A 25,995-nucleotide genomic window follows, 5' to 3' on the forward strand; every position below is an offset into this window, starting at 1 on the left:
TAAATGACTTTATTCTCGAGAGCACTTTTGATTTCAGAGTCTGTTATTTACCTCACGCCACAGCAGGCTAAAGGGCAAGTGGGAGATTATTGATGAGTACTCAGGTAAAGAAAAAGCTGCTTGTGTATTAAGTACCATCTATTAACAGAGAAGAGCTGGCCTTATTATTGAGCGAGTGTTGAGATTCTCTTAAGGCCAGGCTTGCAAGCTGTGTCTTAAGGGTTAAAGATTCACAAAGCCTCATTCTACATTCTCCATTATTGTATTTTTGCTCCTTAAAGGGATAGTTCACCCAAAAATGAAAATCCCTTAAGTTGTTCCAAACCTTTATGAATTTCTTTCTTCTGCTGAACACAAAAGAAGATATTTTGAAGAATATCAGGAACCAAACATTTGATGAGCCCCAATGACTTCCATAAAAAATACTATGGAAGTCAATGGGGTTTCATTATCTGTTTGGTTATCGACATTCTTCAAAATATGTGTTCAGCAGAAGAAAGAAATTCGTACAGGTTTGGAACTACTGTATCCCTTTAAGATTGCATTGCTCTCATAAGAATGAATGTGTATGCAAAGCATAACTGTAGATATTATATAGATTTAAAGACTTAAAAGACAGATTTTTTTAGATGTTGTCAGATTGTATAATATGACCCATGGGGAGATCTTGTGTCAGAGCCAAGGCAGACTGTTGACATCAGTTGTACATTATGTTTTAGCAGACTTTCATCTGTCTGAGCGAGTATTGAGCGTTTATCCTTCAGGAGAGAATTTGAGGTAATTTTGATTGTATGAGGATCTTTATATTGCATATCATATTGCATCATACAAGATTATATTCTTTCTCTCACTCTCTTTCACACATCTGTACTAACTATGAGTTGCTCTTACTGGTTCATTATTAGATGGCCGTCATATGAGTGCCAGATTCAGAGGCTAATAAGGCAAGTAAATGACCGTTGGTGTAATTATGACTGATTTATTAGAAAAGATTTTTTTCTTGTAATCTAATATGATTGAGAATCTTATTTGCTTACTTTTTTTGCATTGATTTATTTTTAAAGGGATACTTCACCCAAAAAGGAAAATTCATTCATCCTTTAGTCATGTTGGTCCAAATATGAATTTTTTTTCTTCTGTGGAACACACACACAAAAAGATCGAACCCCAACATCGGACCCAATTAACTAAAATTAGACTTTTTTTCAAAATATTTATTTTATGTTCCACAGAAGAAAAGCAGAAATTCAGGTTTTGAATGACAAGAGTGTGAATAAATGACAAAATCATTTAGATTTTTGGGTGAACTATCCCTTTAAGAATCGGAACTGTTCCCATGCATGCTGATGGTGTCTAAAAAGCACTGGTATTGGTACCTGCACTAACTACTTTTAACACTAACTAAACTGATTAAAGGGGTCATGAACTGGCTTTTTAAAAAATTGTATATTGTTGTCTGAGGTCAACTTATGACGTTCGCTTGGTTTTTACATTCAAAAACATCAAAATGAATAAGTAATAGGCTATTTTTCTACCCTGGTTTTCAGCCTAGCTCGGTTTTTATGGGCATGCCGCATTGAAGACTTGGAAGTAAACGCCCACTGCTATGATTGGATAACAGTTTTGCATATTATAATGAGTTTCATGTAATGCGTGAATCGGTGGGCGGGGCTAAACAGGCAGTGTTGAAGTAGGCGTTGATGATTTTCTGCAGAGGTGGTGTTTGATACCCTTTGACGTCATAGATCGCCACTTTGAATCGTTCGCTGTGCCTGGTGTCAATAAAAGCTTTTATTGGACTAACAAGGAAGTTTTCAGTTCTGAAACTCACAGGATATTCTTATAGTATGATGACTTCTAATATGTCAAAAGCTCAAGGAAAATTTGATTTCTCAGATCATCACCCCTTTAATATCAAAAATAAGTGATGTGTCCATTAGGTCTGACAGTGTAAATGCTTCCTAATAAACCTGGCACTATCTATAATATCAGTACCGGGCCTACTGTCATATACAAATAATGGCATATGTTCATTACAAACTATAAAGAGCTAAGAAAACATTTGCTGATATATACTCATGCTGTTTGAACTCACTAACGTCTTATTGGACAGACAGTCTTTTCTCTTTCCCTCCATCTCTCTCTCTATACGTAAACACAAAAGCACACACAGATGAGGACGTGTCAGATATGAGGTGTGGATGTGTGTCGGTACTGCTATATCATCCGGGCTGTCATCCTAAAGGCCATTGTCTCATGTAGACAAATCCTCCTTCTCATCTGCTCTCTGTCTAGCTCCCTGTATTCATTTCATCTATCTAAATGGATGTTTTGAATAACTCCCTGACAAAATAATGCATGCTGTCCATACTCTTCCAGGCCCATGGACACCTGAGTAATGCTTTATTGCCTTTTTATGTCAATCTCTCCTCTCAGCCGCCCCATTTAAGAGGGATTTCTCCGTCTCTCGGCCGTCAGACTGCCCTGAACCGCACAACAACACAAATCGCAGAGATCAGATTTACTGGTGCAGACTGTGAATGATCATGAAGACGCAACGGAGCAGAATTCAACTTTAGAGTCAGTGTTGATGGGCAAATTCTGTCAGTCAGAGCATATCGCCACGTAACCAATGATATAGAGGAGCAGCAGCTGTGAATGAAGTCTACTCACGGAGACAACGGTTGTTGGTGAAAAGCTCGGTAAACCTGTCACACTCTGCTTTTCCGTTTCCGCTGTTGCTACAGTCACACCAAGGAGACACGCTGATGCCAGGGGCACGGAGGTAGTTAGGGGTCATCACCGTGCCTGTTACATATACCAAGGGTCAAAATGCAAAGGTCATTTGTGTTGAAACCAAAGACAATATGTCACAGATCAGTAGATCATGTGCTTTCAAAAGCGAAATATACAGTCGCCCCACACATTTCATTGGATAGAACATATTAAACCAAGTCGCATCTTCAACAATTAAGCATCTATTTATCAAAGAATCCTGAAAAAATTAATCACAGTTTCCACAAAAACATTAAGCAGCACAACTATTGACAACATTGATTATAATAAGAAATGTTTCTTAAACACCAAATCAGCATATTACAATGATTTCTGAAGGATCATGTGACACTGAAGACTAGAGTTATGATTCTGAAAATTCAGCTTTGCATCACAGAAATAGATTACATTTTAAATATATTCAAATAGAAAATATAATATTTCACAATATACTGTTTTGACTTTATTTTTGAAAAAATAAATGTAGCGTTGGTGAGCATAAGCGATTTCTATCAAAAAACTTTTGAAGAGTATTCTATAGAGACAGAGCGCAACGCGTCATAATCTGAAGACCACGCCCACCGAGGGGGAAAACAATCCAACCGTCCATTGACTTTGCATTGCGAGAGGCTGCCTCCTTGTCATTTATGACTTATAACAAAAGACAGAAATTAATTTGTGTCCTTAAATGCTCATTTTTTGGGGTCGACAGATTATAAAAACTTATTTCTGAGTTTTTTAGCTTGTTTGCTGTACACCTTGTTACATAGCAGCTTTTCAACATTGTTTTTTTTTTGTTATAAGTCAGAAATGACAAGGAGGCAGCCTCTCGCAATGCAAAGTCAATGGAGACGTTTGGATTGTTTTCTCCCCCGGTGTGGGCGTGGCCTAAATACGCTCTGTCTCTATAGCTTTGTTTTATCATTTAAAACCTAACAAACGTTTTGTGAAACGTTTTGCTTTAACTGTGCTTGACCTATATTTCATTAAAATAAATAAAACTTGCCTTAAAATTTGTATCTAATGCAATGATATTCATAAATGTTTAAGTGTATTAAATATTTTTTTGGGGTATGTGCAAATGTATAAATCAAAGTTGCATGATATCTCTACATTAACGAGTGATATGTTAAGCTTAAAATAATGCAGTAATGTTATTAATATTAAAGTTATTTTAGTGTAACACAGTAGCCTAACCACATAGGGCAGTTGTGTGAATGATGATCACTTAAAAAAAGAGCACCACATTTTTTTTTTCACCATGGCTTGTTAAAAATCGATTGATCATTGCACTCTAAGGTACTGTCATTTAAAAAGAAAATACTATGGTAATCAAACTAATTATATACTCTAGTGTTACCATAAGACACCATCACTGCACCATAATACTGTAATGCCACAATACATTTTTGTAAGGGGTAAGACACAGTAAATGTTCTTAACTTACCAATGAGACCTGAATATGCCAGCAGACAGTCTGCATAGTTTTCCTTCAGACATCCCGAAATGGAGCGCGCCTCAGGTTGACAGTTGCTGAGAAAGTCAGCTAAACGAGATCTAAAAAAAAAAAAATATATATATATGCAGTAATGAACAAGAGTCCACAGAATGTCTCCTCATTAAACAAACTCAGCACACAAGTGACAGTCCGGCAGTCTTATGACTATCGTCCTCTCTTCTCAGACACCATCTACCCCTTCTCTGGATTAATAATAAACTCGCTGAAAAGTATAGTGAACATTCAAGCACTTTCCTCCTTGATGTGAACAAGCTGTCTTTCGTCCTACCTGCAGATGTAGTTGGTCTTGCAGGAGGCTTGCAAGGAGAGACAGTTGGGTTTTTCCTTGTCCTCGTATGAGCAGGCTGGCACGATGGTCTGACGCCTGCGCTCGGAGCAAGCCGAGTGATCCCCGGAGGGGCAGGAGCAGTAAAGCATGCCGTAACTGTGCTTCGGTGGGACCTTGTCGAAGAACTGCCGCAGGGCCTTGTGGCACTTGCGCTTGTTACACACCTCAGTGATCGAGACTCGACTGGTGCAGGGGCTGATGTAGAAGGAGCGATACTTCTTACATGTGTCATTCAGGTTGCAGGCCTTGGCGGCGTTCAGGCAGTTGTTGTCTTTCGTAAAGGCTGCCTCACCTATGCGGGAAGAGGTTTAGAGGGAGAGTTACGAACACTACTGGCTGATTTTACTGATGCGAGCGCTGTAAATGTCAAAGAACACTTGCTGAGAGTGGGGCAACTGTCGACCTTTTAGGACTCTCTGTGAACGTCCCCTGGCTGAGGCCGTGCCGTACGGCATTCACAGGACTAGAGGTCATGTGTCAAACAGTGTGTGGTGTGTGTGAGAGTACTACTACTGATTAACATTCAGGAAGATGACAGTTTGTTCAAAATGTATTTAAAGATGAAGTGCGTAAAATGAGTCCCAGCTTGATATATAGAGACAACTGTAAGTAAGCCATTTGTTGGTTGATTACACCGAAAAGAGTAAACACTATGTCTCTGTGGCATTTTCAAAGCATTACTTCTGTTTGTTTGAGCTTCCACACACAGCAACAGTGGCTCAACCAATGGTTTGAGTTTGGGGCGGGGCTATCTGTTTGACCAGCCAATGGCAGAGTGTTTGGGAAACCTCTTTGAAAACAGTAATTATTCTTGTTGGTCATGCTAGTAGCACAAAAATCAAACCTAATATATAGGCCTATACACTTCGAAACTATCAAAAGTTTGGATTTTTAAAATGTTTTTGAAAGGAGTCTCTTATACTCACCAAGGCTGCATTTATTTGACCAAAATACAGCAAACAGTAATGTTGTGAAGTATTATTACAATCTAAAATAGCTGTTTTCTATTTTTTTTTTTTTTTTAAGTAATTTATTCTTGTGATGGGCAAAGCCATCTTAAGTGTCACATGATCCTTCAGAAATCATTCTATTATGCGAATTTGCTGCTCAAGAAACAGTTTTTTTTTATTATTATTTTCAATGTTTAAAACAGTTGTGCTGCTTAATAATTATTAATAAAAATAATAATTTACAGGATTCTTTGATTCATGGAAAGTACAAAAGAACAACATTTATTTTATTTTTTTATTTCCCTTTAAAAAAAACTAAACTTTTGAACGGTAGTGTGTACGTTGCTAAATATTCTAGATAAGAGTTCATCAAAACATCACCAATTTGGTCTAGTGTGTCTGAAAATGCAATCACATGAAGGTTCTATTTTCTCACTCGTTTCTTTCTCAATTTCTTCAACAGATCCCACACAAAATGCCGAAAGCATACCGATTTCTAGTTCTTTTCATTGTACCTCCTACCAAGCATCTAAACATGGATTAAAATAGGTTTTATTTGTGTTACGTTTGAATCTTTTGCCTGAAGAACTTCTCTCAGCTTCTTGCTGTCACACTTTTCCTTTTGTCTCCCTCTTCTCAATCTACACAGCGTTTGAGACTCTTGAACAAACAACCTCAGGTAAATCCTTCACTCTCGCTCGCATGGATAAGTTCACAACCTTGAAAACTCTGTTTGCCTTTCCTCTCGCTTTTCTAAGCTGTCTGTTTGCTTTAACAGACTTTCATTCCTATAAGGGCACATGCCATCAGACTCTTTAGCCACATAAAAGAAAGCACGTTAACACTGTATATTGTGTTTATCGTTATTAAATAAAGCTTTGATGATACAGGATGATATTAGACTACACTGAGTTTATTTTGCAGTAATGATCAGCTGAATGTGCATTATGCTGCTAATTATATTGCAGAATAAATATATGGATATATTTACACTGATAAGAAAAAGACTGCATAGTGCTACAATGAAATTGGTTCCCAGAGAAAACGGTCAGTTATAATGTTTAGCAAACTGTATATTCATATAATATAAACTAATTAAGAATTATGGAAGAATTACTTGACTGCAGATTGACTAATCAGAATCAAGTATCCAGTGAGCCGTGTATTAAGTGGGTTTATTCTTCTTTACTCTAATGATGACTCAGTGTTCTCTCCTCCTCTGCTTCCCGCTTCAGTAACTCTTGCATGTGCATGGAACGCTGCATTTTGCAATTATGTGTTTTGATGAGGAATTTGTGCTTATTGTGGACTTCCGTGACATGGTTAGATGTGATTAAATTTGAACGCAACCTAGTTCCTTAAGGTTAATCACCTATTACAAAAACCATTACTTACGTTTGACAAGCACGTTGACATGAAGCTCAAGGTTTAATTGTTGATTAGAAGTTGCAGTCATGTGGACAGGTTCTGCAACATGTCATAGTCTATAAAGTTAACCCATATCCTCTTGTGATACACTGATCATGAGCAGAATTTATATACATAATGCAATAGCAATTTATTATGGTACATCATTGAAATTATGGCTTGGGATAGTTCACCCAAAATGGAAAATTAGCTCATGATTTACTCACCCTCAAGTAATCCTAGGTGTATACTGTATGGCATTCTTCTTTCAGACGAATACAATTCGAGTTATATTTAAAAATGTCCTGGCTCTTCCCAGCTTTATAATGGCAGTGAATGACCGTTTCTATTTTGAAGTCCATAAAAGTGCATCTATCCATCATAAAAGTGCATCTATCCATCATAAAAGTGCATCTATCCATCATAAAAGTGCATCTATCCATCATAAAAGTGCTCCATACTGCTCTGGGGGGTTAACCCTCTAAGCGCCAAAGTCGCAAAATTGCGACAAGACGTCATACTTAATAAAACAGGCTGTAGATCCTAATATGGTGTAATATCTCATTTGTATTCCCTACCACTAGATGGCAGACATGTAATACTTCGATTCAAGACCAAAATAACGTCATGTTCCTATTCAAATGCTGAGTCCCAATTTGCATACTATCCGTCCTAAATAGTATGCGAAACTAGAATTAGTACGTCCCAAATCGTAGCATGTTGAAATGAGTATTCCAAAGATACCCGGATGGTCTACTATTTCCGGTTAGAATTCGAAGTGCAGATCAATGCACACTCTAACGGCTAATATTGCCCACAACCCATTGCGTGCGGGAGGGAGGAGCTTTGCGGTGATGATGGTGATGTAAACCTGGCAGTCGGATGCAGCAACGGAGATGCGCCCTCAGTTTTTAAGTGTAAGAATTCAAATGTTTAACCCTAATTAAAGTTATATTTTATTGTCTCGTAATATTAATGGGTTTATGTTGTGCCAAAAAAGTACCGTGTTTATCTTGTAGGGTCCGACGAAGATACCGAGCGCCTCATTGCAGGCTACAAAACAATAAATAAAAAGGCTCTAGTAGCCTACAGTGTCATGCAAGTGTCTTTTTTATGTATTTCTGTTTCTGTCTGACTTATATGTTAACTTTATCAGTCCAACCAAAGAAACATGGTTACTACACTTTTACTATAGTAAAAGCATGGTTCATTTTCATCGGGGTATTTTTAAGGATTATACATAAGTATAAGATTAAGTATACGTTAAACAATAGTTACACTATAAACTTTAAATATTTTAACTCAGAAAATAAGTAGCGCTAGCTTTCGTTACACACATTTGCACATGAACGTCAGAACCAGCCGCCTCACAAACGACCTGCGTTTGGTTGATCTACGACGACGCCCTGCTTCACTCCTCAATTTGGTAAACACATTGTAAATGTATTGTGGAAAAAAAGATGGGAATAGTAAATAAAATTATATTGGATATATAAGAATGAATGGAATGTTAAATGTTTTGTTAACAGTCGCGGTGTGCGTAACTAGGCAACCACGTTCAAGTTCACGTTGCATGACGTCATCGAAGTATGTCCCAGAACGTGCATACTTTTTTGCTACACACTCAAAAGTATGTACTTTTTCATCACAAAAAAAGTACATACTTTTAGGTCGTAGTATAAGTAGGCGAATTGGGACTCAGCCAAAGTGTTGGAGGAAACAGCAGAGCAAGTGAGCAATCGTGTCATTGATGCGGAAGCAGTTCAGTTCAAAGCGTCTGAGTAAATTGTGAGATTTGTGAGAGAAAATCGTCGAATGACTAATAAAAACTTGTACAGTGAGGATGTGTTCAAATGTCATTCACCGATTCTGACTCTGAAGAGGAATATCCCAGCAAACACATTTACGTTGTGGCAACGTCTGTGGCACGTTGCATTTCTTCTATGGCAACGTCGCTGTCTACGTGCTCGCAACATTGTAACAACGTAGAATTGTAAGACGCGACAGGGCTGTAGCAACGTTGTTGCGCGACATTCAGCAACTGAGAGACGACGTTCTGACAATATTTTTATATGGTGTATTTTGTTAGATAATTATATACTTTTTATCGTTTATTGTTTATCTATATTATTATTTAATGGGGCACCTGCAAGTGTAGCCTACACTTTGAAGAGTAAAAATGACAGAAGGTTTCGTTAATTCAACTTTATTAAAACTGCATATAATCAAATTGCCCTTCCAAAAGTCATACATACATACATTTGGGGGGAAAAAAGAAATAAATAAACGAATATACAAATTTATTTTAAGTATAATAAATACAATTATTTCTAATCAGTATAAATAAAAGTATAAAAAAGCAAAGGCAGATCAGAACATTTAATGAACAAATCCGGGTCTGTATGGCGGACAGTAGCCGAAAGCAGGTGTCACCGGGGAAACATCCACAAATCCAGTGGAGCAAAGAAACGAATGAGACTAAATAGCGAAAAAAAAAAATGAAAAATCAAACGAAAAACTAAACAGTGCGAGCGATGCTACATTAATCACATTAGAAATTAAAGTTGTAGGTTGTGTTTGATAGCTGAGGTAACTGTTAGGCTAAACGCAATACTCACGTATCCTTGCTCGATGATGAATGAGAACACAATGAGCCCAGCAACAGGTGGTTGGAATTTAAAAGGCTGATTTTCGCGCTTCAGGGCAGTGACGAGTACATTATGTAGTCCAGTGGTTGCCCAGACACCCTAGGCACAACCTTAAGCAATGGCCCTGAACGATGGTTTAATGTCAACATTGTGACAACGCTGTAACAACCTTCCCACACAACGTAGTTATAGCAACCTTTTGGCCATGTTGTTAAAACGTTGTTAAAAGGTTGGCTACGTTGTGCCAACGTTCTGTGTTTGCTGGGATTTGCCTTTTGGAAATGACGATCGGCCGTCTAAAGGCCTCATTATACTTCTGCGTCGGACCTACGCCGAAGCCTATACGCCGTAGGCAACGTGTTGGTTTTAATTTATACTTCTGTGTCGTTGTCCGCGTTGACGCGCACCTAGGGAGCATGTGAAACCCCGAGGGAGGGGTTCTAGCAGACCAATCACCGCGCTTGTGTCCGCGTAGAATTGACGCGTTGTTACATTTTTGGAGAGGTGCACGTCAGGGTACGCCGTAGGGTACACAGCCTACACACAGCCTACGACGTAGCTACGGCGGCAGTTTGACGCAGAAGTATAAAACAGGCTTAATGATCGCGCTTCTCCTAGTACATCTTTGCCGCGCCGACCACGCTTCTCCCGGTACATCTTTGCCACACAATGGTACCGCCCGCGCTTCTCCCAGTACATCTTTGCCGTCGGCGCATCTCCCGGTAGGCTACATCTTTGCCGTGCAATGGAGCCGCGCGCGCATCTCCCGGTACATCTTTGCCGTGCAATGGAGCCGCGCGCGCTTCTCCCGGTACATCTTTGCCGCGTAATGGTGCCGCCGTGCAAGGTGCGAGTGTTCACGAAGCACAAACAGATCATTTTGCTCGATAGGGGTGGCAGGGGTGGACGTGGTTTTAGTGTACTCTTTTCCTGATCATTTGGAATAAGGATAAAAAGACCAAAAAAAAAAAACCCACTCCATATATATTTTTTCCTGAATATTACTGATGAACTGATCAAAAAGTAGGCTACTGTTCATATGTGTTTTACTACTAAAGTATTGTAATATAGTAATAATTTAGTACTTTCTCCTATTTTATTGTTGGTTTCCTCTTATGTAAATAAATTTCACCATCAATTCAATATCTACTATTTCCTGAATATTACTGATGAACTGATCAAAAAGTAGGCTACTGTTCACATGCGTTTTACTATATAGTATAGTAATAATTTTGTACTTTCTCCTGTTATTGTTGGTTTCCTCTTTTCTCATCATTTGGAATAATACAATAAAACATGCAAATAAGTTCAAAAATCAGTTCAATATCTACTATTTCCTGAACATTATGAAATTCAATAGGGCCGCCCCCCTGATGACGTCATAATATGCAAATTAGATTAGTATATTTACACCCCACATAAACTTTCAGTCATCCCCAACATTTTTCTAATTTAAAGTAATTCTCTATATTTAAGCCCTTTCAAGGCACAAGCTTTTGATATTTTGATGTCAAAATCCAGCATTTTTTCAAAAAAAACTTGGCGCCTAAAGGGTTAATAAAGGCCTTCTGAAGCGAAGTGATGAGTTTGTGTAAGAAAAATATTCATATTTAACACGTTACAAAGTAAAATTCTAGCTTCAAGCCAAACGAGCATACTTTCGCACTTTACTTTACTATACATACTTTACTACTTGCGCCTAAAGAGCTTGGAAGAGGCAGGAAATTTTTTAATATAACTCCGATTGTATTCGTCTAGGATGACTTGAGGGTGTGTAAATCATGAAAAAAAAAAAAAAAAAAGATAAGAGCATAATATACGTGTTTACTGGTGCTAGAACGGGACAACCCGTTACTCACATGTGACAAGTCCCACCCTACTTTTTTTTTTATTCAAGAAGCCGTTTCAGTACAGATCACAATCAGGAAAAAAGACTATCGCAACTTCTATTTCATGACTATTTTAAAGTAAATACCACTTGGTTTGATATAAAAACAACCTTAAAACCCCATGATATTGTCATGGACTCATGTCCATTGTAATGCCATGGTATTTTGTTATTGCTGTGACTGTGTGTGTAATAATGACCTCAGCTTTCGTTCCCCAGTGTCAAAGGCTGAGAACCTGGCCATGTACACCTCAGAGAACTCAAAAGTGATGTGAAATAACTGTGTGTGTGTGTGTTGATGTGGCCTTGTGTTCTCCAGGCAGCAGAGCGTTCTGTTGTTTATTGCTTTTTGGGCACAGGAATAATAAGTGGGCTCTTCTTTAAGTGGCCTGAGAGATTGGGAGTGCTGATGGCGGAGACCTGGAGCTTTTCTGCCGGATGCTTAATAATCTCCAACTCTTCCAATCCAATAAAAACACATGCCACTGCAGCAAATCAAATCATACGAGGACTCAGACTCCATAATTGATCTCCCACTCTCTCTTCCTCCGTGTGTCTTTCTGCCCATCTCCTCATTCTCGCTTTCATCTGCCTTTTTTATCTTTCTTTTTATTCCCCAAACTTTACTTTTTTATTTTTCCTTTCATCCATTCTTCCTTGCTTCCTTTCTTCTCTCATTTTCTTTGTTTCCTTTCATTAATTCTTTCTTTCTTTCTTTCTTTCTTTCTTTCTTTCTTTCTTTCTTTCTTTCTTTCTTTCTTTCTTTCTTTCTTTCTTTCTTTCTTTCTTTCCTTCAATTCTTTCCTTTCTTCGTTCCTTCATTCCTGGCTTTATTTATATATTACCTTCCTTTCTTGCCTCCTACCTTTCTTCACTCCTTCCTTCATGTTTTACTTTCTTTCTTGTTTTTCTTTCTTTCTTTCTTTCTTTCTTTCTTTCTTTCTTTCTTTCTTTCTTTCTTTCTTTCTTTCTTTCTTTCTTTCTTTCTTTCTTTCTTTCTTTCTTTCTTTCTTTCTTTCTTTCCATCCTCCTTCCACCGTTCCTTCTTTCTTTTTCTTCATTCCTTTCTTCCTATCTTTTTTCTTTCTTCTTTCAATCCTTTCTTTATGGCTTTATTTATTACCTTCCTTCCTTCCTTGCTTTCTGCTTTTCTTTTTCTTCCTTTCCTTCCTTTTATGTCTTTCTTCCTTTTCTGTCCTTCTTTTATTTCTATCTTCCTCCTACCTTCCTTCCTTGCTTCCTACCTTTTTCCTTTCTTCTTCCTGCCTTTCTTCTTTTTGTTTCTTTTTTTCCGTTCGTTCGTTCGTTCATTCATTCATTCATTCATTCATTCATTCATTCATTCATTCATTCATTCATTCATTCATTCATTCATTCATTCATTCATTCATTCATTATTTCTTCCATCCTTCCTTCAAGGTTTTATTTATGTATTATCTTTCTTTCTGCCTTTTCTTTCTTTCTTTCTTTCTTTCTTTCTTTCTTTCTTTCTTTCTTTCTTTCTTTCTTTCTTTCTTTCTTTCTTTCTTTCTTTCTTTCTTTCTTTCTTTCTTTCTTTCTTTCTTTCCTTTCACCCTCCACCATCCTTCCTTTTTTTCCCCCCAAATCAGTCTTTTTTCCTTCCTTCAATTATTCCTTTATGGCTTTATTTATTTATTACCTTCCTTCGTTGATTTCTGTCTTTCTTTTTGCCAAAATAACAAAAATACGAATTTATTAACAATTCTCATCTATTTATTTTACATGACATGTCAACAACTGTCTTGATTTTTCTGAAATCTTAAAACGCCCGAAACCCTTCATTTGATATTTCAATGAAACATGAACTGAGAAGAGAACCCATTAAGTCTCATGAGCTCTGAAAGAGCAATACAATTTCTCTTTGCGTAGTTTAAAGTATATGGTGATTCTTCTTAGAAATGGAGCTAATGAATCCATTGGACTGGAACCTTCTATCAATTAATGAAATTGCAGTTGCAGCACAATGAGGGTTTGTTACGAGATGAGCCCTCGCTAACCATCTCCGTGCTCTTTAATAAAGAGAGAACTGCTAGTTAAACAACACTGTGAGCTCTGTGTAAAAGACTATCCGCTTAAACGGCTGTCCTGGGACATTTAATGGCCCTCTGAAGTGATGTCTGCCGATGACTGAACTCTGGAGCGCACTTTAAGGGAATTAGCGAGTCCAATTGATATTTGAAAATATCCAGTGGATGTGGAGTCTATTGATTTATTGATGAGTGTCATTTACCCAAAAGGTATTAATAAACACACTGATCCATGTATGTTTACAGAGCTGATCCATCTGGAGCTGATGCAGCTCTTCTGAAAAGACCGGCAGTTTGAGGCATCGATCAAATGACTGATGATGTACAGTAAAAAAGCAGGACAACTTTATAAGGAAATTTACATTAGCGGACTTCTCTCCAGAGTTCATGTCCTCAAATATCATCAAGATATCGGCTCTCTTCTCAAACACTCTTTCAATTAACTCTCAATGAATGTGTAGTCCTTATCCAAACAAATACGGTTTAGTAGGCTATACTTCCTCAAACCTGCCAATTTGTTTTACTAAGCATGTTGAAAATATTCTTTGTATAATCTTTGTATCATGACCACCCTAATCTGATAGCTAGATTGTAAAATCCGGACCCCTAACAGGTTGAGGTAATGGACACTTTACTCAGTTCCCGACATAGATTAGTACTGTATGATCTCAAATAATTACCAGAGCCAGAGGGATTTGGGGGTCATTGATACTCCAGTGAGCGGAGCAGTGAAATTCCAGCAATGGCTTGGAGATTTTACCCTATTATTGTAGCAGTGACAATGGAGGGAGTCACGTTACTACTAGATGTTTGACTGTGTGTTTTGGGAGCTTGCTTAAGAGAGTAAATGATGACTAGGGGCTGTGTGTGTGTGTGTGTGTGGCTGTGCATGTCCAACAACCAAGCATTTTAACAGCATAAAATCTCATGAGTGTAATTAATAAAGAGTGCAGTGTTGATGGCTTTCAATCCAGAAAAAAAATCAATGTCTAATAAGACATAAAACTGGTATTTGATGTTTTACCATCAACAACTGCCAAGTAATTTCCCTCTGGGGCTCTGCCTTCAATTTACATACATTAGCAGTAAAACATACAAGCCGCTATATATTAATCTGTGAGAAATGGAGCCAAGACTGAGGCATTAATAAATTGAGAATGAAAAAGCGATGTACACGGGGTGTAAAATGAACACTCACTGAGTGCCAAATGCAAGTCAAAAATGGTCTTTGGCAGCTAAATAATACAGAGATGCTCGATTTAACTTGAATAAAAAAAGAATGATTATCTGACCTTCACTGATGTGAGAGATTCAAAGACATACAGCTGTCGCGACTCAAATGTCCTGTAACAATTTTTACCTTCATGAGATTATCTAGACAAAGTGTTTATTTATATGTGGAGTGAGCTAGCATTTCAATCTGTGTACTATACAATGACATGCTGTTACAAATATGCAAGAGGAAAAAAATGCTAAATAATACTGTCGTAGGACCAAAAAATTATCATTATTATTATTATTAGTGGTAGTAGTAATAAAAATGCAAACTAATATTTTATTATTATAATTATTATTATATTTTTTTGTCCATATGACAGTGCTATTATTTAGCTATTTTCTCCTTTTTTCCCCTTATGTATATGATCTAGAATAGAATGATGTGAATTATACAATGGATATGGTTGTTATAAATATGCAAGGTAAAAAAAAACCTACTAAACTACATGTACTTATAGGGTTAGGGTAGGATTAGGATTTGGTTGAGGGTTGCAGATAGTTAGTTGCATGTAATTATGCATAATTTACTGTTATTACTATGGTAAGTACATGTAACATGTAACAAGGACACTGTCAAATAAAGTGTCACCTAATAATTTAATAATAATAATAATATTAAGGATTATGATGCAAAATACTTTCTATTATTTTATAAGTACTATTAAATATTAGTGGTCATTATGACAGTGGTATTGTGAGCTATTTTCCCCCTTATTTGTAACATGCCACTGTATAATTTTAAGGCTTGTAAAAAATCTTCTCTGACATCAAAGTGGACAACAAACCATCTTTGTCTTTATTGACTTTAAGCTAGAATTTGACTGTATCTACTGGCCAGCCTTATGGAAGACAATGGAGACCAAATTTGTTCCCAGGAAGATCTTTAAAATCCTCCAAGCATCCTATAATGGTTCAACTAGCCAAATACGGATCCGGAACGAATTATCAAAGGAGTTTACAATCAAGTCTGGAGTTCGTCAAGGGGACATCGTCTCCCTGTTGTTATTCAACATCGTAATCAACGCCATCAAGGCTTTCCAGGGCATGTGTGGAGTCCAGTCTGATAAAGATCACTCTTTAACAGATCTAATGTTTGCCAACCAATTCTGAAGCTACGGATATACCGCACACGCTCATTCATATGGCTTGAAAATCAATGCAGACAAAACCAAAGTGATGGCAAAGGGGTCACAGGTCATTGTCTACCTAGAGAGCACTCAGTTAAAACAGGTCCAGGAATTTCAATAGTCCAGGAGAAGAAAGTGGCATCCACCACCGTAGAGGTTTGGACAGGCAGCTGCGGCATTCGCTTAGGAGGTACACAATTCAGTTTAAACCCGGCATTCATTCTTTTGTGCCACACCTCCTTCTCAACTCCCTTTGTCCACTGATCATTGTTAAATTACAGTATTTAACAGCAGCACAGTATCACTAAAGCATGCTCCAAATCAGACTTGTTTGGCCATGCATGTCAATTTTTGAATGGCTAAGGAGACAGAGAAAAGGAGTTAAAGTAAGCTAGAGAGATGTGATAAATCCACTGATGAATGCAGGCACACTCTTAAAAGAGAGGGAGGGGGTGGTTGAGTTCTACTCCCATTCACATTCCCACAATATTGGAGTCAGGAAATGAATCCCAAACACCGAAGCACACATCCACAGCGGGGGATCAGTCCTCAGGAACTGACAGCATAGAGCTGTCAACCCAACCCCATTAGAATAAAGGATTTCCTCTTTCTCTCGCTAGGCTTCTCTACAAAATCCACTCCACAAGGATTTGTATTATATATGTTTGACAGCCTTTACACTCTCAGCCTCTATACTCTTCTGCTGTGGGTGTGGGTGTTCAAGTCTTTCTCTCTGTGTGCGTGTGTGGGTCATTGTATTGTCCTTAATGCCCTGACAGATGACGTGACTTTGGGTGACCTGGTCAGGCAAGCTCACGCAGTACTGCAGTGAAAGCACTTTATGATCGGTTGGAAAAAACACAACACAGACAGCGGTGTCACTTCCTGATACAGCATCACATATCAACAGCGTTTGATGTGAAAATATGAACAGTTATGCTGTATTATGTAGCTCTCTGCTTTTGACCTGTTTAATGTTGTGTAGTTAATAGTGCTAATCGTTTCTTATGAAAAGGTCAATGACATACAGATACAGCTTTATGAATTATGACCATCGCAGCCCATTACATTGATTCAGAACATATGTCTCTTTCATACATGAATGCAATAGGAGAGTGCTTTCAATCGAAATCCACATTCTTTTTGTTGGGAGAAATGGATGATAGTTGCTTTGAGTAAATACACTGAGAGTTTAACTAAGGCTGAGAGTGGATTTGAAAACGAATTGATTCGTTGATTCTGAGGCATTGATTCATTACCTCGATCAAACTGCTACAGATCACAGAAGTGCTTTTACAGGGATTTTGAATTATGCTCCTTGAATCTTTTGATTCTATTCACCAACTAGAGTCCTTCAGATTCACACACTGATTATATCATTACACCATAGGTGTTGACCATGCAGTGAGTGTCATTTTGTGTAATTTGGTTAACAGATTCGTTCAAGAATCATTCATGATAGAACCACTCAGAAATATTTTGCAAAGATTTGGCTAGACTGAATGCTTACTAAGAAAAAGTTTATTTATCTTATGGCAATTTATTAATAATAGAAAAGTATCAATCATAATCATGTAAGTTTATAAAAATACTTTATATTGCACTGTTAAGATCTCAATTTCCTTTAAGCTTGGAATCAGAATCGATTTAAAAAACGAACAAAATCAAAGTATTTGTTTTATGTTGCTGCAGAGTGTTATAGGTCTTTCCTCTATATTTCCCCTTTTTGTACACTCTTGACAGAGTTATTGATGCAGAATGATTTGTAATCAACCATCCAGACATTTGTAATTACCCAACGCTTATGAGCTGTACACAACACAGCATGCACAAGCTTTAAATGTCATTTTTGCCTCCAGCAATCATCAAGCTGTTTACGCGTTTTCTGACGAGGCTGACATCTTTCTCATAGCGTGAGATGAGGATTTGTGTGTTTCTCAGTGTTTACATGCTCATCCCATAGCAGAGTTTCATTAATGTGGATAAGATTCTATTTCTAAACAAACATACAAAGCTCTCTCTCTTTCTCTGTTTGTCTCTCACTGTCTTTTCCTTCCTCAGGGTGTGTGGCAGCTGGTTGGGATTCATGAACCGTGCGGACCTGGCATCCATGTCTATGATGTGAAATGAGATTGGAAATCAAATTGCACTTCCAAACAATAACTGCTGACAGGGAAATTTTTTCATATTTAATAACCTCTTCCTCTCTTATAGGCTTTTTGCGCTTCGTGCCAATACCAGTGAAGGTCTGAAATGATTTTCTTAAAACAGACTATGGCAATTCAAATGAACATTACGCATATGAATTTCATCCTACTGAATGTTTTAAACAATGACAGGATTTTTTGTCATTACAGAGACAGTAGAATTATGGATTAAAACGCATCCAGAAATAAATTAGCCAGAGACAGACATTAAAGGCCTTTTTAAAAATAAATATGTAGTAACATTAAAAAGATTTTAATTTAGTATTCATCAGATTCCTTTATGATTACCCCTTTTCTTCTTTCAACAGACTGTCTGTTTCATATTTAATCAAACTTCTTTTCTGGATGAGCAGCATGACTGAATACAACCAAATTTATGCATTTAATGAAAGGAAGCAGACCATCTTGCATGAGAAAGGGACATGGTCCTTCTGACCTCAATGCATATCAGTTCTCTTCAAGGACAGACCCACATGGGACTTGTTACTACATTCTGGACCAGCCTGAGGGTGTGAATAATTCAGATGGCCAGGACAGCCTCAGTTCGGCATGTGAGAGAAATAGACCACTGTATCTCCTTCCTGTGAGACGGTGTGCTTGTAAGGGCGTCAGAAACAGGGATGTGCACTCCATTTCCATACAGAAGGTCTGTTTTACTTGAATGATGAAATATGGCGTTTTCAGCACATGACCCAAACCGAGATCATACTAAATTCAGCTTTGCCATCACAGTAATACTACTGTAATTGCATTAATGTTGCACTAGTTTTACAGTATTTTTGATCAAATAAATGCAGCCTTAGTGATGTGACCCTGGATCACAAAACCAGTCACAAGTCGCACGGGTATTCTTGTGGCAATAGCATATGGGTCAAAATTATCGATTTTTCTTTTATGCCAAAAATCATTAGGATATTAAGTAAAGATTATGTTCCATGAAGATATTTAGTAAATTTCCTTCCGTAAATATATAAAGTATTTATTTTTGTGAGTGAATGCAGCACAATCGCGAACATAAATGGACAACTTTAAAGGCGATTTTCTCAATGTTTAGATTTTTCTGCACCCTCAGATTCAAGATTTTCAAATAGTTGTATCTCGGCCAAATATCGTCCTATCCTAACAAACCATACATCAATGGTAAGCTTATTTATTCGGCTTTTATATGATGTATAAATCTCAATTTCATAAAATTGACCCATGTGACTGGTTTTGTGGTCCATGGTCACATATTGATGTCAATCAAATGTCAAGGCATGATATCAAATGCTATATATCCAAAAAAGGTCTCATTTTTGACACGACTTGACATTTGATTGTGAGTAGCCCTTACAGCGTGAGAAATGAATGGCCATTTGTGATCAGTCCATTATTGACAAGCCTGTGGACCAAAGCAGGAACGTGAAAAAAAGGCACAGAACAAGATTCATCTGTCTAAACTGATTGCAAAACATTATATCTGTTTTAGTCTTCCCTATTTGAAGAGATAGTTGTAAAAGCGAAAATTCTGTCACTCCGATGTCATTCTAATCTTCTTTCTTCTGTGGAACACAAAAGAAGACAGTTTGAAGCTGAGCCATAACCACCATAGACACTGAGGGGGACAAGTTCCCCCCAATAATTGGCCAAATTGTGAATTCCAGCATGATGGTTTAGTTTTAGCGGCAAAAGAGTGCGTGGTAAGACGCAAGTAAACAATTAAGACAAGAAAAACTGAAAAAACCTGACAAGAAAAACAGGTTTGGACATGAGGGTGAGTAAATAATGACAGAATTTTCATTTTTGGCAAAACTATCCCTTTAATTTTCCGTACGGTTCATTTATTTATTAATCCAACGATGTCTGCCGTTCTCTGTCTTCATTGCTCCAGCTCCTCACTGATCAGGTGGCACAACTCTCGCTCTACAGTGACAGTATGATCATTCTTCTTCTCTCATGACCGCTTTCTTTATTGATTTATGGAAAGGACCCGTTTTAATTCAAGCTTTTCCAGGCGAATGTATTCCAGTGGTTATTGGGTATGAATGTCTCATGATTAATGGCACAATAAACAGGTTTCTTTTGCCACAGCACTGATAGACAAAGAAAGAGCCATATGGGCAGCCATGAAGTGGTTAGATAGATGTCTACGAAGTCTTTACCTATGGCCATTTAAAGTTGTATTTCAAATTAAGTGAATTATTTTATACTTTTTATAATTTAATAATCCCTATACACTAGGGGTGTATAGGGATAGTTCACCAAAAAAATGAAAATGATGCCATCATTTACTTGTGTTGTTCCAAACCTGTATGTCTTTCTTTTTACTGTGTAACAAGAGAGAATACATTTAGAATTTTTTTTCGGTGTTGTTTTGGACTCCATTGACTTTCATTGGACGCACAAAAACAGAAGAAAGAAAGTCATACAGGTTTGGAATGATGTGAAGGTGAGACAGTGTGTTCATTTTTGGGTAAACACCCATTTCCAACTGTGGTGAGCCTAATAAGCTTAATAACATCACTAATTGGCCTGCCTATACTGGCAACCATTGAACAAGTCAGTACAATTCTGCCTGACCCTTTCGGCTACTGTTTCACTAAACAGGGCATGTCTTTCCTCCTTCACATGGCTGATTTCCCCCCTTCCTTTTTCTTGTGATCCCACAGCTCAAGAGGATCTGTTACAAAAGCTTCAGGGTGTGGCATCAAATAAAGAGGAAGAAAAGTGCTTGCACAGCATACTGCATACAGACGCATTCTGAACAAAGACTCAGTTCTGACAATACCTATTTAACTGAGTCATCTAAGAGGCATCCAGCCTCTCATAAACATGACGTAAAACCTGCATAATTATCCGATCCGTTTGACTGCTATTACCTCAATGATGCATCTTTATGGAGAATATAAGTTTGTTAAAGTTTAAAACGCTAAGATGGAGAGTGAACTGTCTTGCTCAGCAATTATTAGACGCTTAATGCGGCCATTCATATTGATCTCAGTTATGATTCTGGCAGGAAGTGTAACCTTAACACATTTACTGAAACACTGGCGTTTTTGCATTAGAGCCCTGGACAGCTACAATTAGATGACCAGGCATTTCTGTTAGTCAGGACTATGAAAAGAGCTCGAGAAAGCTGACACTCTGTTGACTACAGTATGTTTCGGTCTCTTTGCTTGGCATTATGTTTCTCATAAGTATATTTTGTACTGACATGACTGGTTCAGTGCTGTGCACCAGACACATTCACATTCAAGTGAAGTCTTAAGTCTTTCACAGTCAAAGCCAAGTTTTTCAAGTTGTTTGTCACAAGTTTAAGTGACACTGTAATGAATTGCTGCCTTCAATTTTTAAGTACAATAAACTTGGATGTTTAAGTCATTTAAACATAAATTACATTATACTGACTGACTTCTGACCTGATTTTGATGTTAAAGCAATGTAAAAACATATGTTGTCATAGCTTATTGATCATATTTTTTTTTACAGTGCATCTCGAAGTCACAAAATGCTTACTGTTCCTCATTTGAAAGTCACTTTGAATAAAAACATCTTCTAAATGGCTAAATGTAAATATAATCACTTTCAGTTTAATCATATAATCATTTTCAGTCTTAAGTTTGTTTTCTAAATCGAGTCTGAGGATAGTTTATGTGTAACTTAAGGGTGGTTCACACTGCCCCAACAAACACTAACATTTCAAACGGAGAACATGATTTCACCAAGTACAACATGTTCCTGGATCAACATCTTTGTTGATCCTGGAACAACATTTCAATCAACCAAGTTTACAGTTTATGTCAACTTTAGGCTTACAACCAGGGTTATATGTTTCTCAGTGTTATTCGCCTATCATTTCCCTCTGATTTTAGGGAAAAGTTATGGGCATGGTTTGGTTTAGGTGAAGGGATATGGTTGGGACTACATTTTCGGATAGGAATGTTGTTCCAGGATCAACAAAATATGTTAATCCAGAAACAGGTCTTACTTGGCAAAATCACAGTGACCCAAAAGGAACACACTTAAGTTTGCTGCTGTATTTACAGTATGTAAACATAACTGTCATGCTCACAGTGACTGACAACACAAACAGGTTATACACTGATCGAACAAAACAAAACAACCACTGAAATTTGGTGCTTGTTGGCACTGTGTGAACGAGGCTCAGACACGAGTATCCATTTCTGCTTTGAAAAGCCATAAAACACCCACGCAATGTGTCGGAAAGAGATGTCCCACTGAGAGTAAGAAATTAGGGTCAGTTATTTTTGGGGTCCTGCGTGTGGGCTGATTCAAAGGTTCATGACCATAAACATAAAAAATACTTTGCTCACAAGACACACGTTGGACACCAAGTAACTTATTTCTCTCCACATTATTCTGTTACAATGGGTCTGCAGTGGAGGATGCAGGGTTCTCTACAGATTCATTAGGCCTGTATAACCCAGACATTACACCACCTCAAGAACAGGAATGTCTCTCCATCTGGGCCATGTAGAAATCTGGCACAGAAGCTCTGAGTCTCTCAACCAAATCAGTTTTTATTGAAGCTGCACTGGCAGCAGCCATAAACATCCTGCTCACTCCTGTATAGACCAGCTGTGAATTATTACTAGGTGTTGCTGGACGTGCCATAACCACGTTTTTCATATTTTTCTGGTGGACATTTTTTTTTCTTCTTCATGGAATTGCTTTATATATGAGAAGAATAAGTAAAGAGACTCATTATGAGATTAATATTCATTTGCATTTTTCATTCAAATATAAAAAATTCTAATGAATGTCTCTCTCTCTGGTGATGTACAACACCTGTCTGCTGCCACAAATCCACAAGCAGTCAACACACATACATTGGTCCACAGCAAAACAAAAGCAAGCCTGTGATGTGCATTTCGCACTAATGCTCTAATGGTACCAGACTGATGATTAAAGAATCAACAACTGTTGAAAGCAGTAAATTTAAGCTTATTTTTATATTGAAGCATTGATTAGCGCTTCAGGAAAGAACAAGGCTGCAATTTCAGAAGCTGCGTTTCTCGTACGCTTTATTGATTTGAAGTGGAATGAGAGGGAAATGAAAGGGGAGAGCGTCTCTCTACATTCCATGTACTTTCATGTGATGCCATGTAATTGAGTTTATATATATATATAAACTCAAATTAACAATTTACTCACTACTGAAAATAATGTATAATCACATTTTCACAGGTTTTCTTATCCAATAGTTTTTTTTTTAATGCATAGTATTCACTCTTAGTATGGTGGCATAATGTCAAACGCTATTGAAATCAATTGCTAGTCGAGTCTCAAAATGGGTGCGGAGTACTATTTGTGTCCCGCACGGAGGTGTTGTCTACGCAGTGTCACCAATGAGTTTCAATGACGGTTAGAATGCTGCCCATGTAGGCAGTTGGCAGCTGGGCAGCTCACTAGGTTTTGGAACAGACCTACTGTCTGTCACCATGGAGATTTACTGCAAAACTTCTGCAGTCAAACAGCTCAGATTGAGAGATGCAGTCAGTTATCTTCAACACCAGCAGACCCCACAGTAGTTGAACTGGGGAGGAACAGCGCCATCTACAGCGCATCACTATACCTTCTCCATCCAGCATCACTTGTTCTGTTAGTCCTCTATAGGAATGCATTAGGCACTGACTCTTTTCCAAGGACATCACTGAAGCCTGTTCACTCAAATCTCTAAAATCCATAACAAAGCACACATTCATAAATGACAGACGCAGGCAGGTCATTCATAAGCCGCCACGCATTTAAATTTATTCATTTGGTAGATACTTTTATCCATATAGGACGTACACATAGGCCTATACCTTATGCATTAATTAAGCACATTATGCATATGTTTAGAATCAACATACAAAACAAAAAGCAGTGTGAACTGACAGATAAAAGTGAGGTGGAGATATAACATCAGACTTACCTGATATGATGGGAGCCAGACGAAAAATATCAGACAAACGGCTGTTTACTGGCTCATATGGCGAGTCCTCCAGCAAATCAATGGCTGGAAGATAAACCATCAATAATAGAAATAATTTAGCAAGTAAGAATTCAAACTGTTTACATGCACCATTCTTTGAACCAGAAGTTTTAACTTTATCCATGTTAAACGCATGGTTATAACAGCAGCATAACGCATTTCCAAGATAAAAATAGGGGGTCTACAGAGATGATCATTTTTCATTCTGTTCAACTGTGGTGTTACGCATGGATCTGCTCACCCTGTAAACTCTGGTATATACTCCAGAAGATGCGCAGACAGTTCTTCTCTTTCTTCATTCCTCTCCTACACTTGCAGTCGTACAGAGGACTCTGCTTCATAGACTCTATGGCGTTCCGACACTCGTCTTGCGCCTCGGGTTCAGCCAGCATGCTGAAGTTACCGGCTCTCCCGGCCACACACTGTCTCATGGTTCGGTACTTAGTGCTGCAGACGTACTTCGCCAAACACTGTTCATGCGCCCTAACGCAGTCCACTCGAACCGAACGAGACTGTGCGATCGCATCTGCCTTTGAGAAGAGCACTAGATCTGTGCAGGGAAAAGACAAAGTTACAGATGTGAATAAGACAGAATGGTAAAACTGTCACAGTTGGCTTTTATTTTTTTAATGTTCATTATGGCAATAGCACTTACCTAGCTAGTGGACCCCATTTAAACAAATAGAGACAACTTATATGTAAAAGACAAAACCTATTTTTCTTCTCATATTTCTTTTTTTATATATATAACAGATAGATAGGCTAAATCTATCTGTTTCCTACAAGGTTTAGAAATAATAATACTAATAGGCTATTATAATACTCATCATTTTTAAACAAAAAATATGTATGCATCTGAATTACAATATTATATATATTTGTTGTAGTCTAGTTGTTGCAGATTTAAGCGCAAACAAATACTGGAACACATGCATCGCAACTTACCAAGGACAGGCAGCATTATCCAAAAAGTTACGAATATCATCGTCGCTTTATTTAGATCCATTCAGAGAGCAGGGAAACTGGTTAAATGCGAAATAGAAGAATTTCCACAGTAAATCCATTGCGCGCCAGCTGCGCACTGGTGCAAGTGGTGAGGAACAAGTGATCAGACATCATACACATCCGGACAGACTCCGACAAGCGCTCAGTGCTGCTCTGCTGGACACACCCCGCGACAAGAGAATAAAAACCAGTACTAAGAGTTACAATTCATATATATATCGATAAAACACTAATATCTTGGCATTGCGCTATATTCAGACGCTTGATATCTTCTTTGTCATATCTTCAGCAATTGATAAACGTTTTCTTATAAAAATGCTCGTAAAATGAACATTCCAATATCAGTAAAAGTTCTTGTCAGTCCACATTTAATGTCAAATATGAGTGCTGTTGCGCGCTCATTTGACCGACGATATATGCAGGTCGAAGTACGCGCACTCCGTGAGAAGACACTGCGCATGTGCTCAGATCTCTGGAGAAGGTCAGTCCTTTTGGCTCAGTTGGACAGTGAATTCGCTGATTAGGCACCATTAAGCACTTTACTTAATAATAATTATACAAAGACTGTCCAAGCAGAAATGGAATCCACTTTGCGATCCATATCTGACACCCTGCGTGAGACAGTTTCACTGTTGACGTTTTTTTTCCTTGCACCAATTTATGTCCGTTTTTTTTTTTGGCCACTCCTGACGTTATTCCTATGAATTAGACATTGTAAACTAAATACTAACCATTTTCTTCAATTCTTTTTATGAACAGGCCTAATAAATAATGACAGTATGCCTAGTTATTTTTTCTCATCGTTCTACGTAGGCCTACTAACCGGCTGTTGGTGTGG

General features: G+C 37.8%; 1 protein-coding gene across 1 annotated transcript in view; it reads right to left on the bottom strand.

Moving 5' to 3' along the window:
* gfra1b (gdnf family receptor alpha 1b) overlaps positions 1-25,623 on the bottom strand; it is a 31,990-nt gene extending 6,367 nt beyond the window's left edge. Inside the window, exons 1-6 of the mRNA XM_081393722.1 lie at positions 25,098-25,623; positions 24,394-24,702; positions 24,093-24,176; positions 4,563-4,914; positions 4,223-4,332; positions 2,674-2,808 (exon numbers count right to left, since the gene is read on the bottom strand). Coding sequence (XP_081249848.1) covers positions 2,674-2,808; positions 4,223-4,332; positions 4,563-4,914; positions 24,093-24,176; positions 24,394-24,702; positions 25,098-25,158 — 1,051 coding nt within the window. The 5' untranslated portion in view covers positions 25,159-25,623. The remainder of the gene's footprint in view (positions 1-2,673; positions 2,809-4,222; positions 4,333-4,562; positions 4,915-24,092; positions 24,177-24,393; positions 24,703-25,097) is intronic.
* Positions 25,624-25,995: the final 372 nt, after the last annotated feature.

Source organism: Scardinius erythrophthalmus, assembly GCF_964197995.2.
Source record: "Scardinius erythrophthalmus genome assembly, chromosome: 18".
Taxonomy (NCBI): domain Eukaryota; kingdom Metazoa; phylum Chordata; class Actinopteri; order Cypriniformes; family Leuciscidae; genus Scardinius; species Scardinius erythrophthalmus.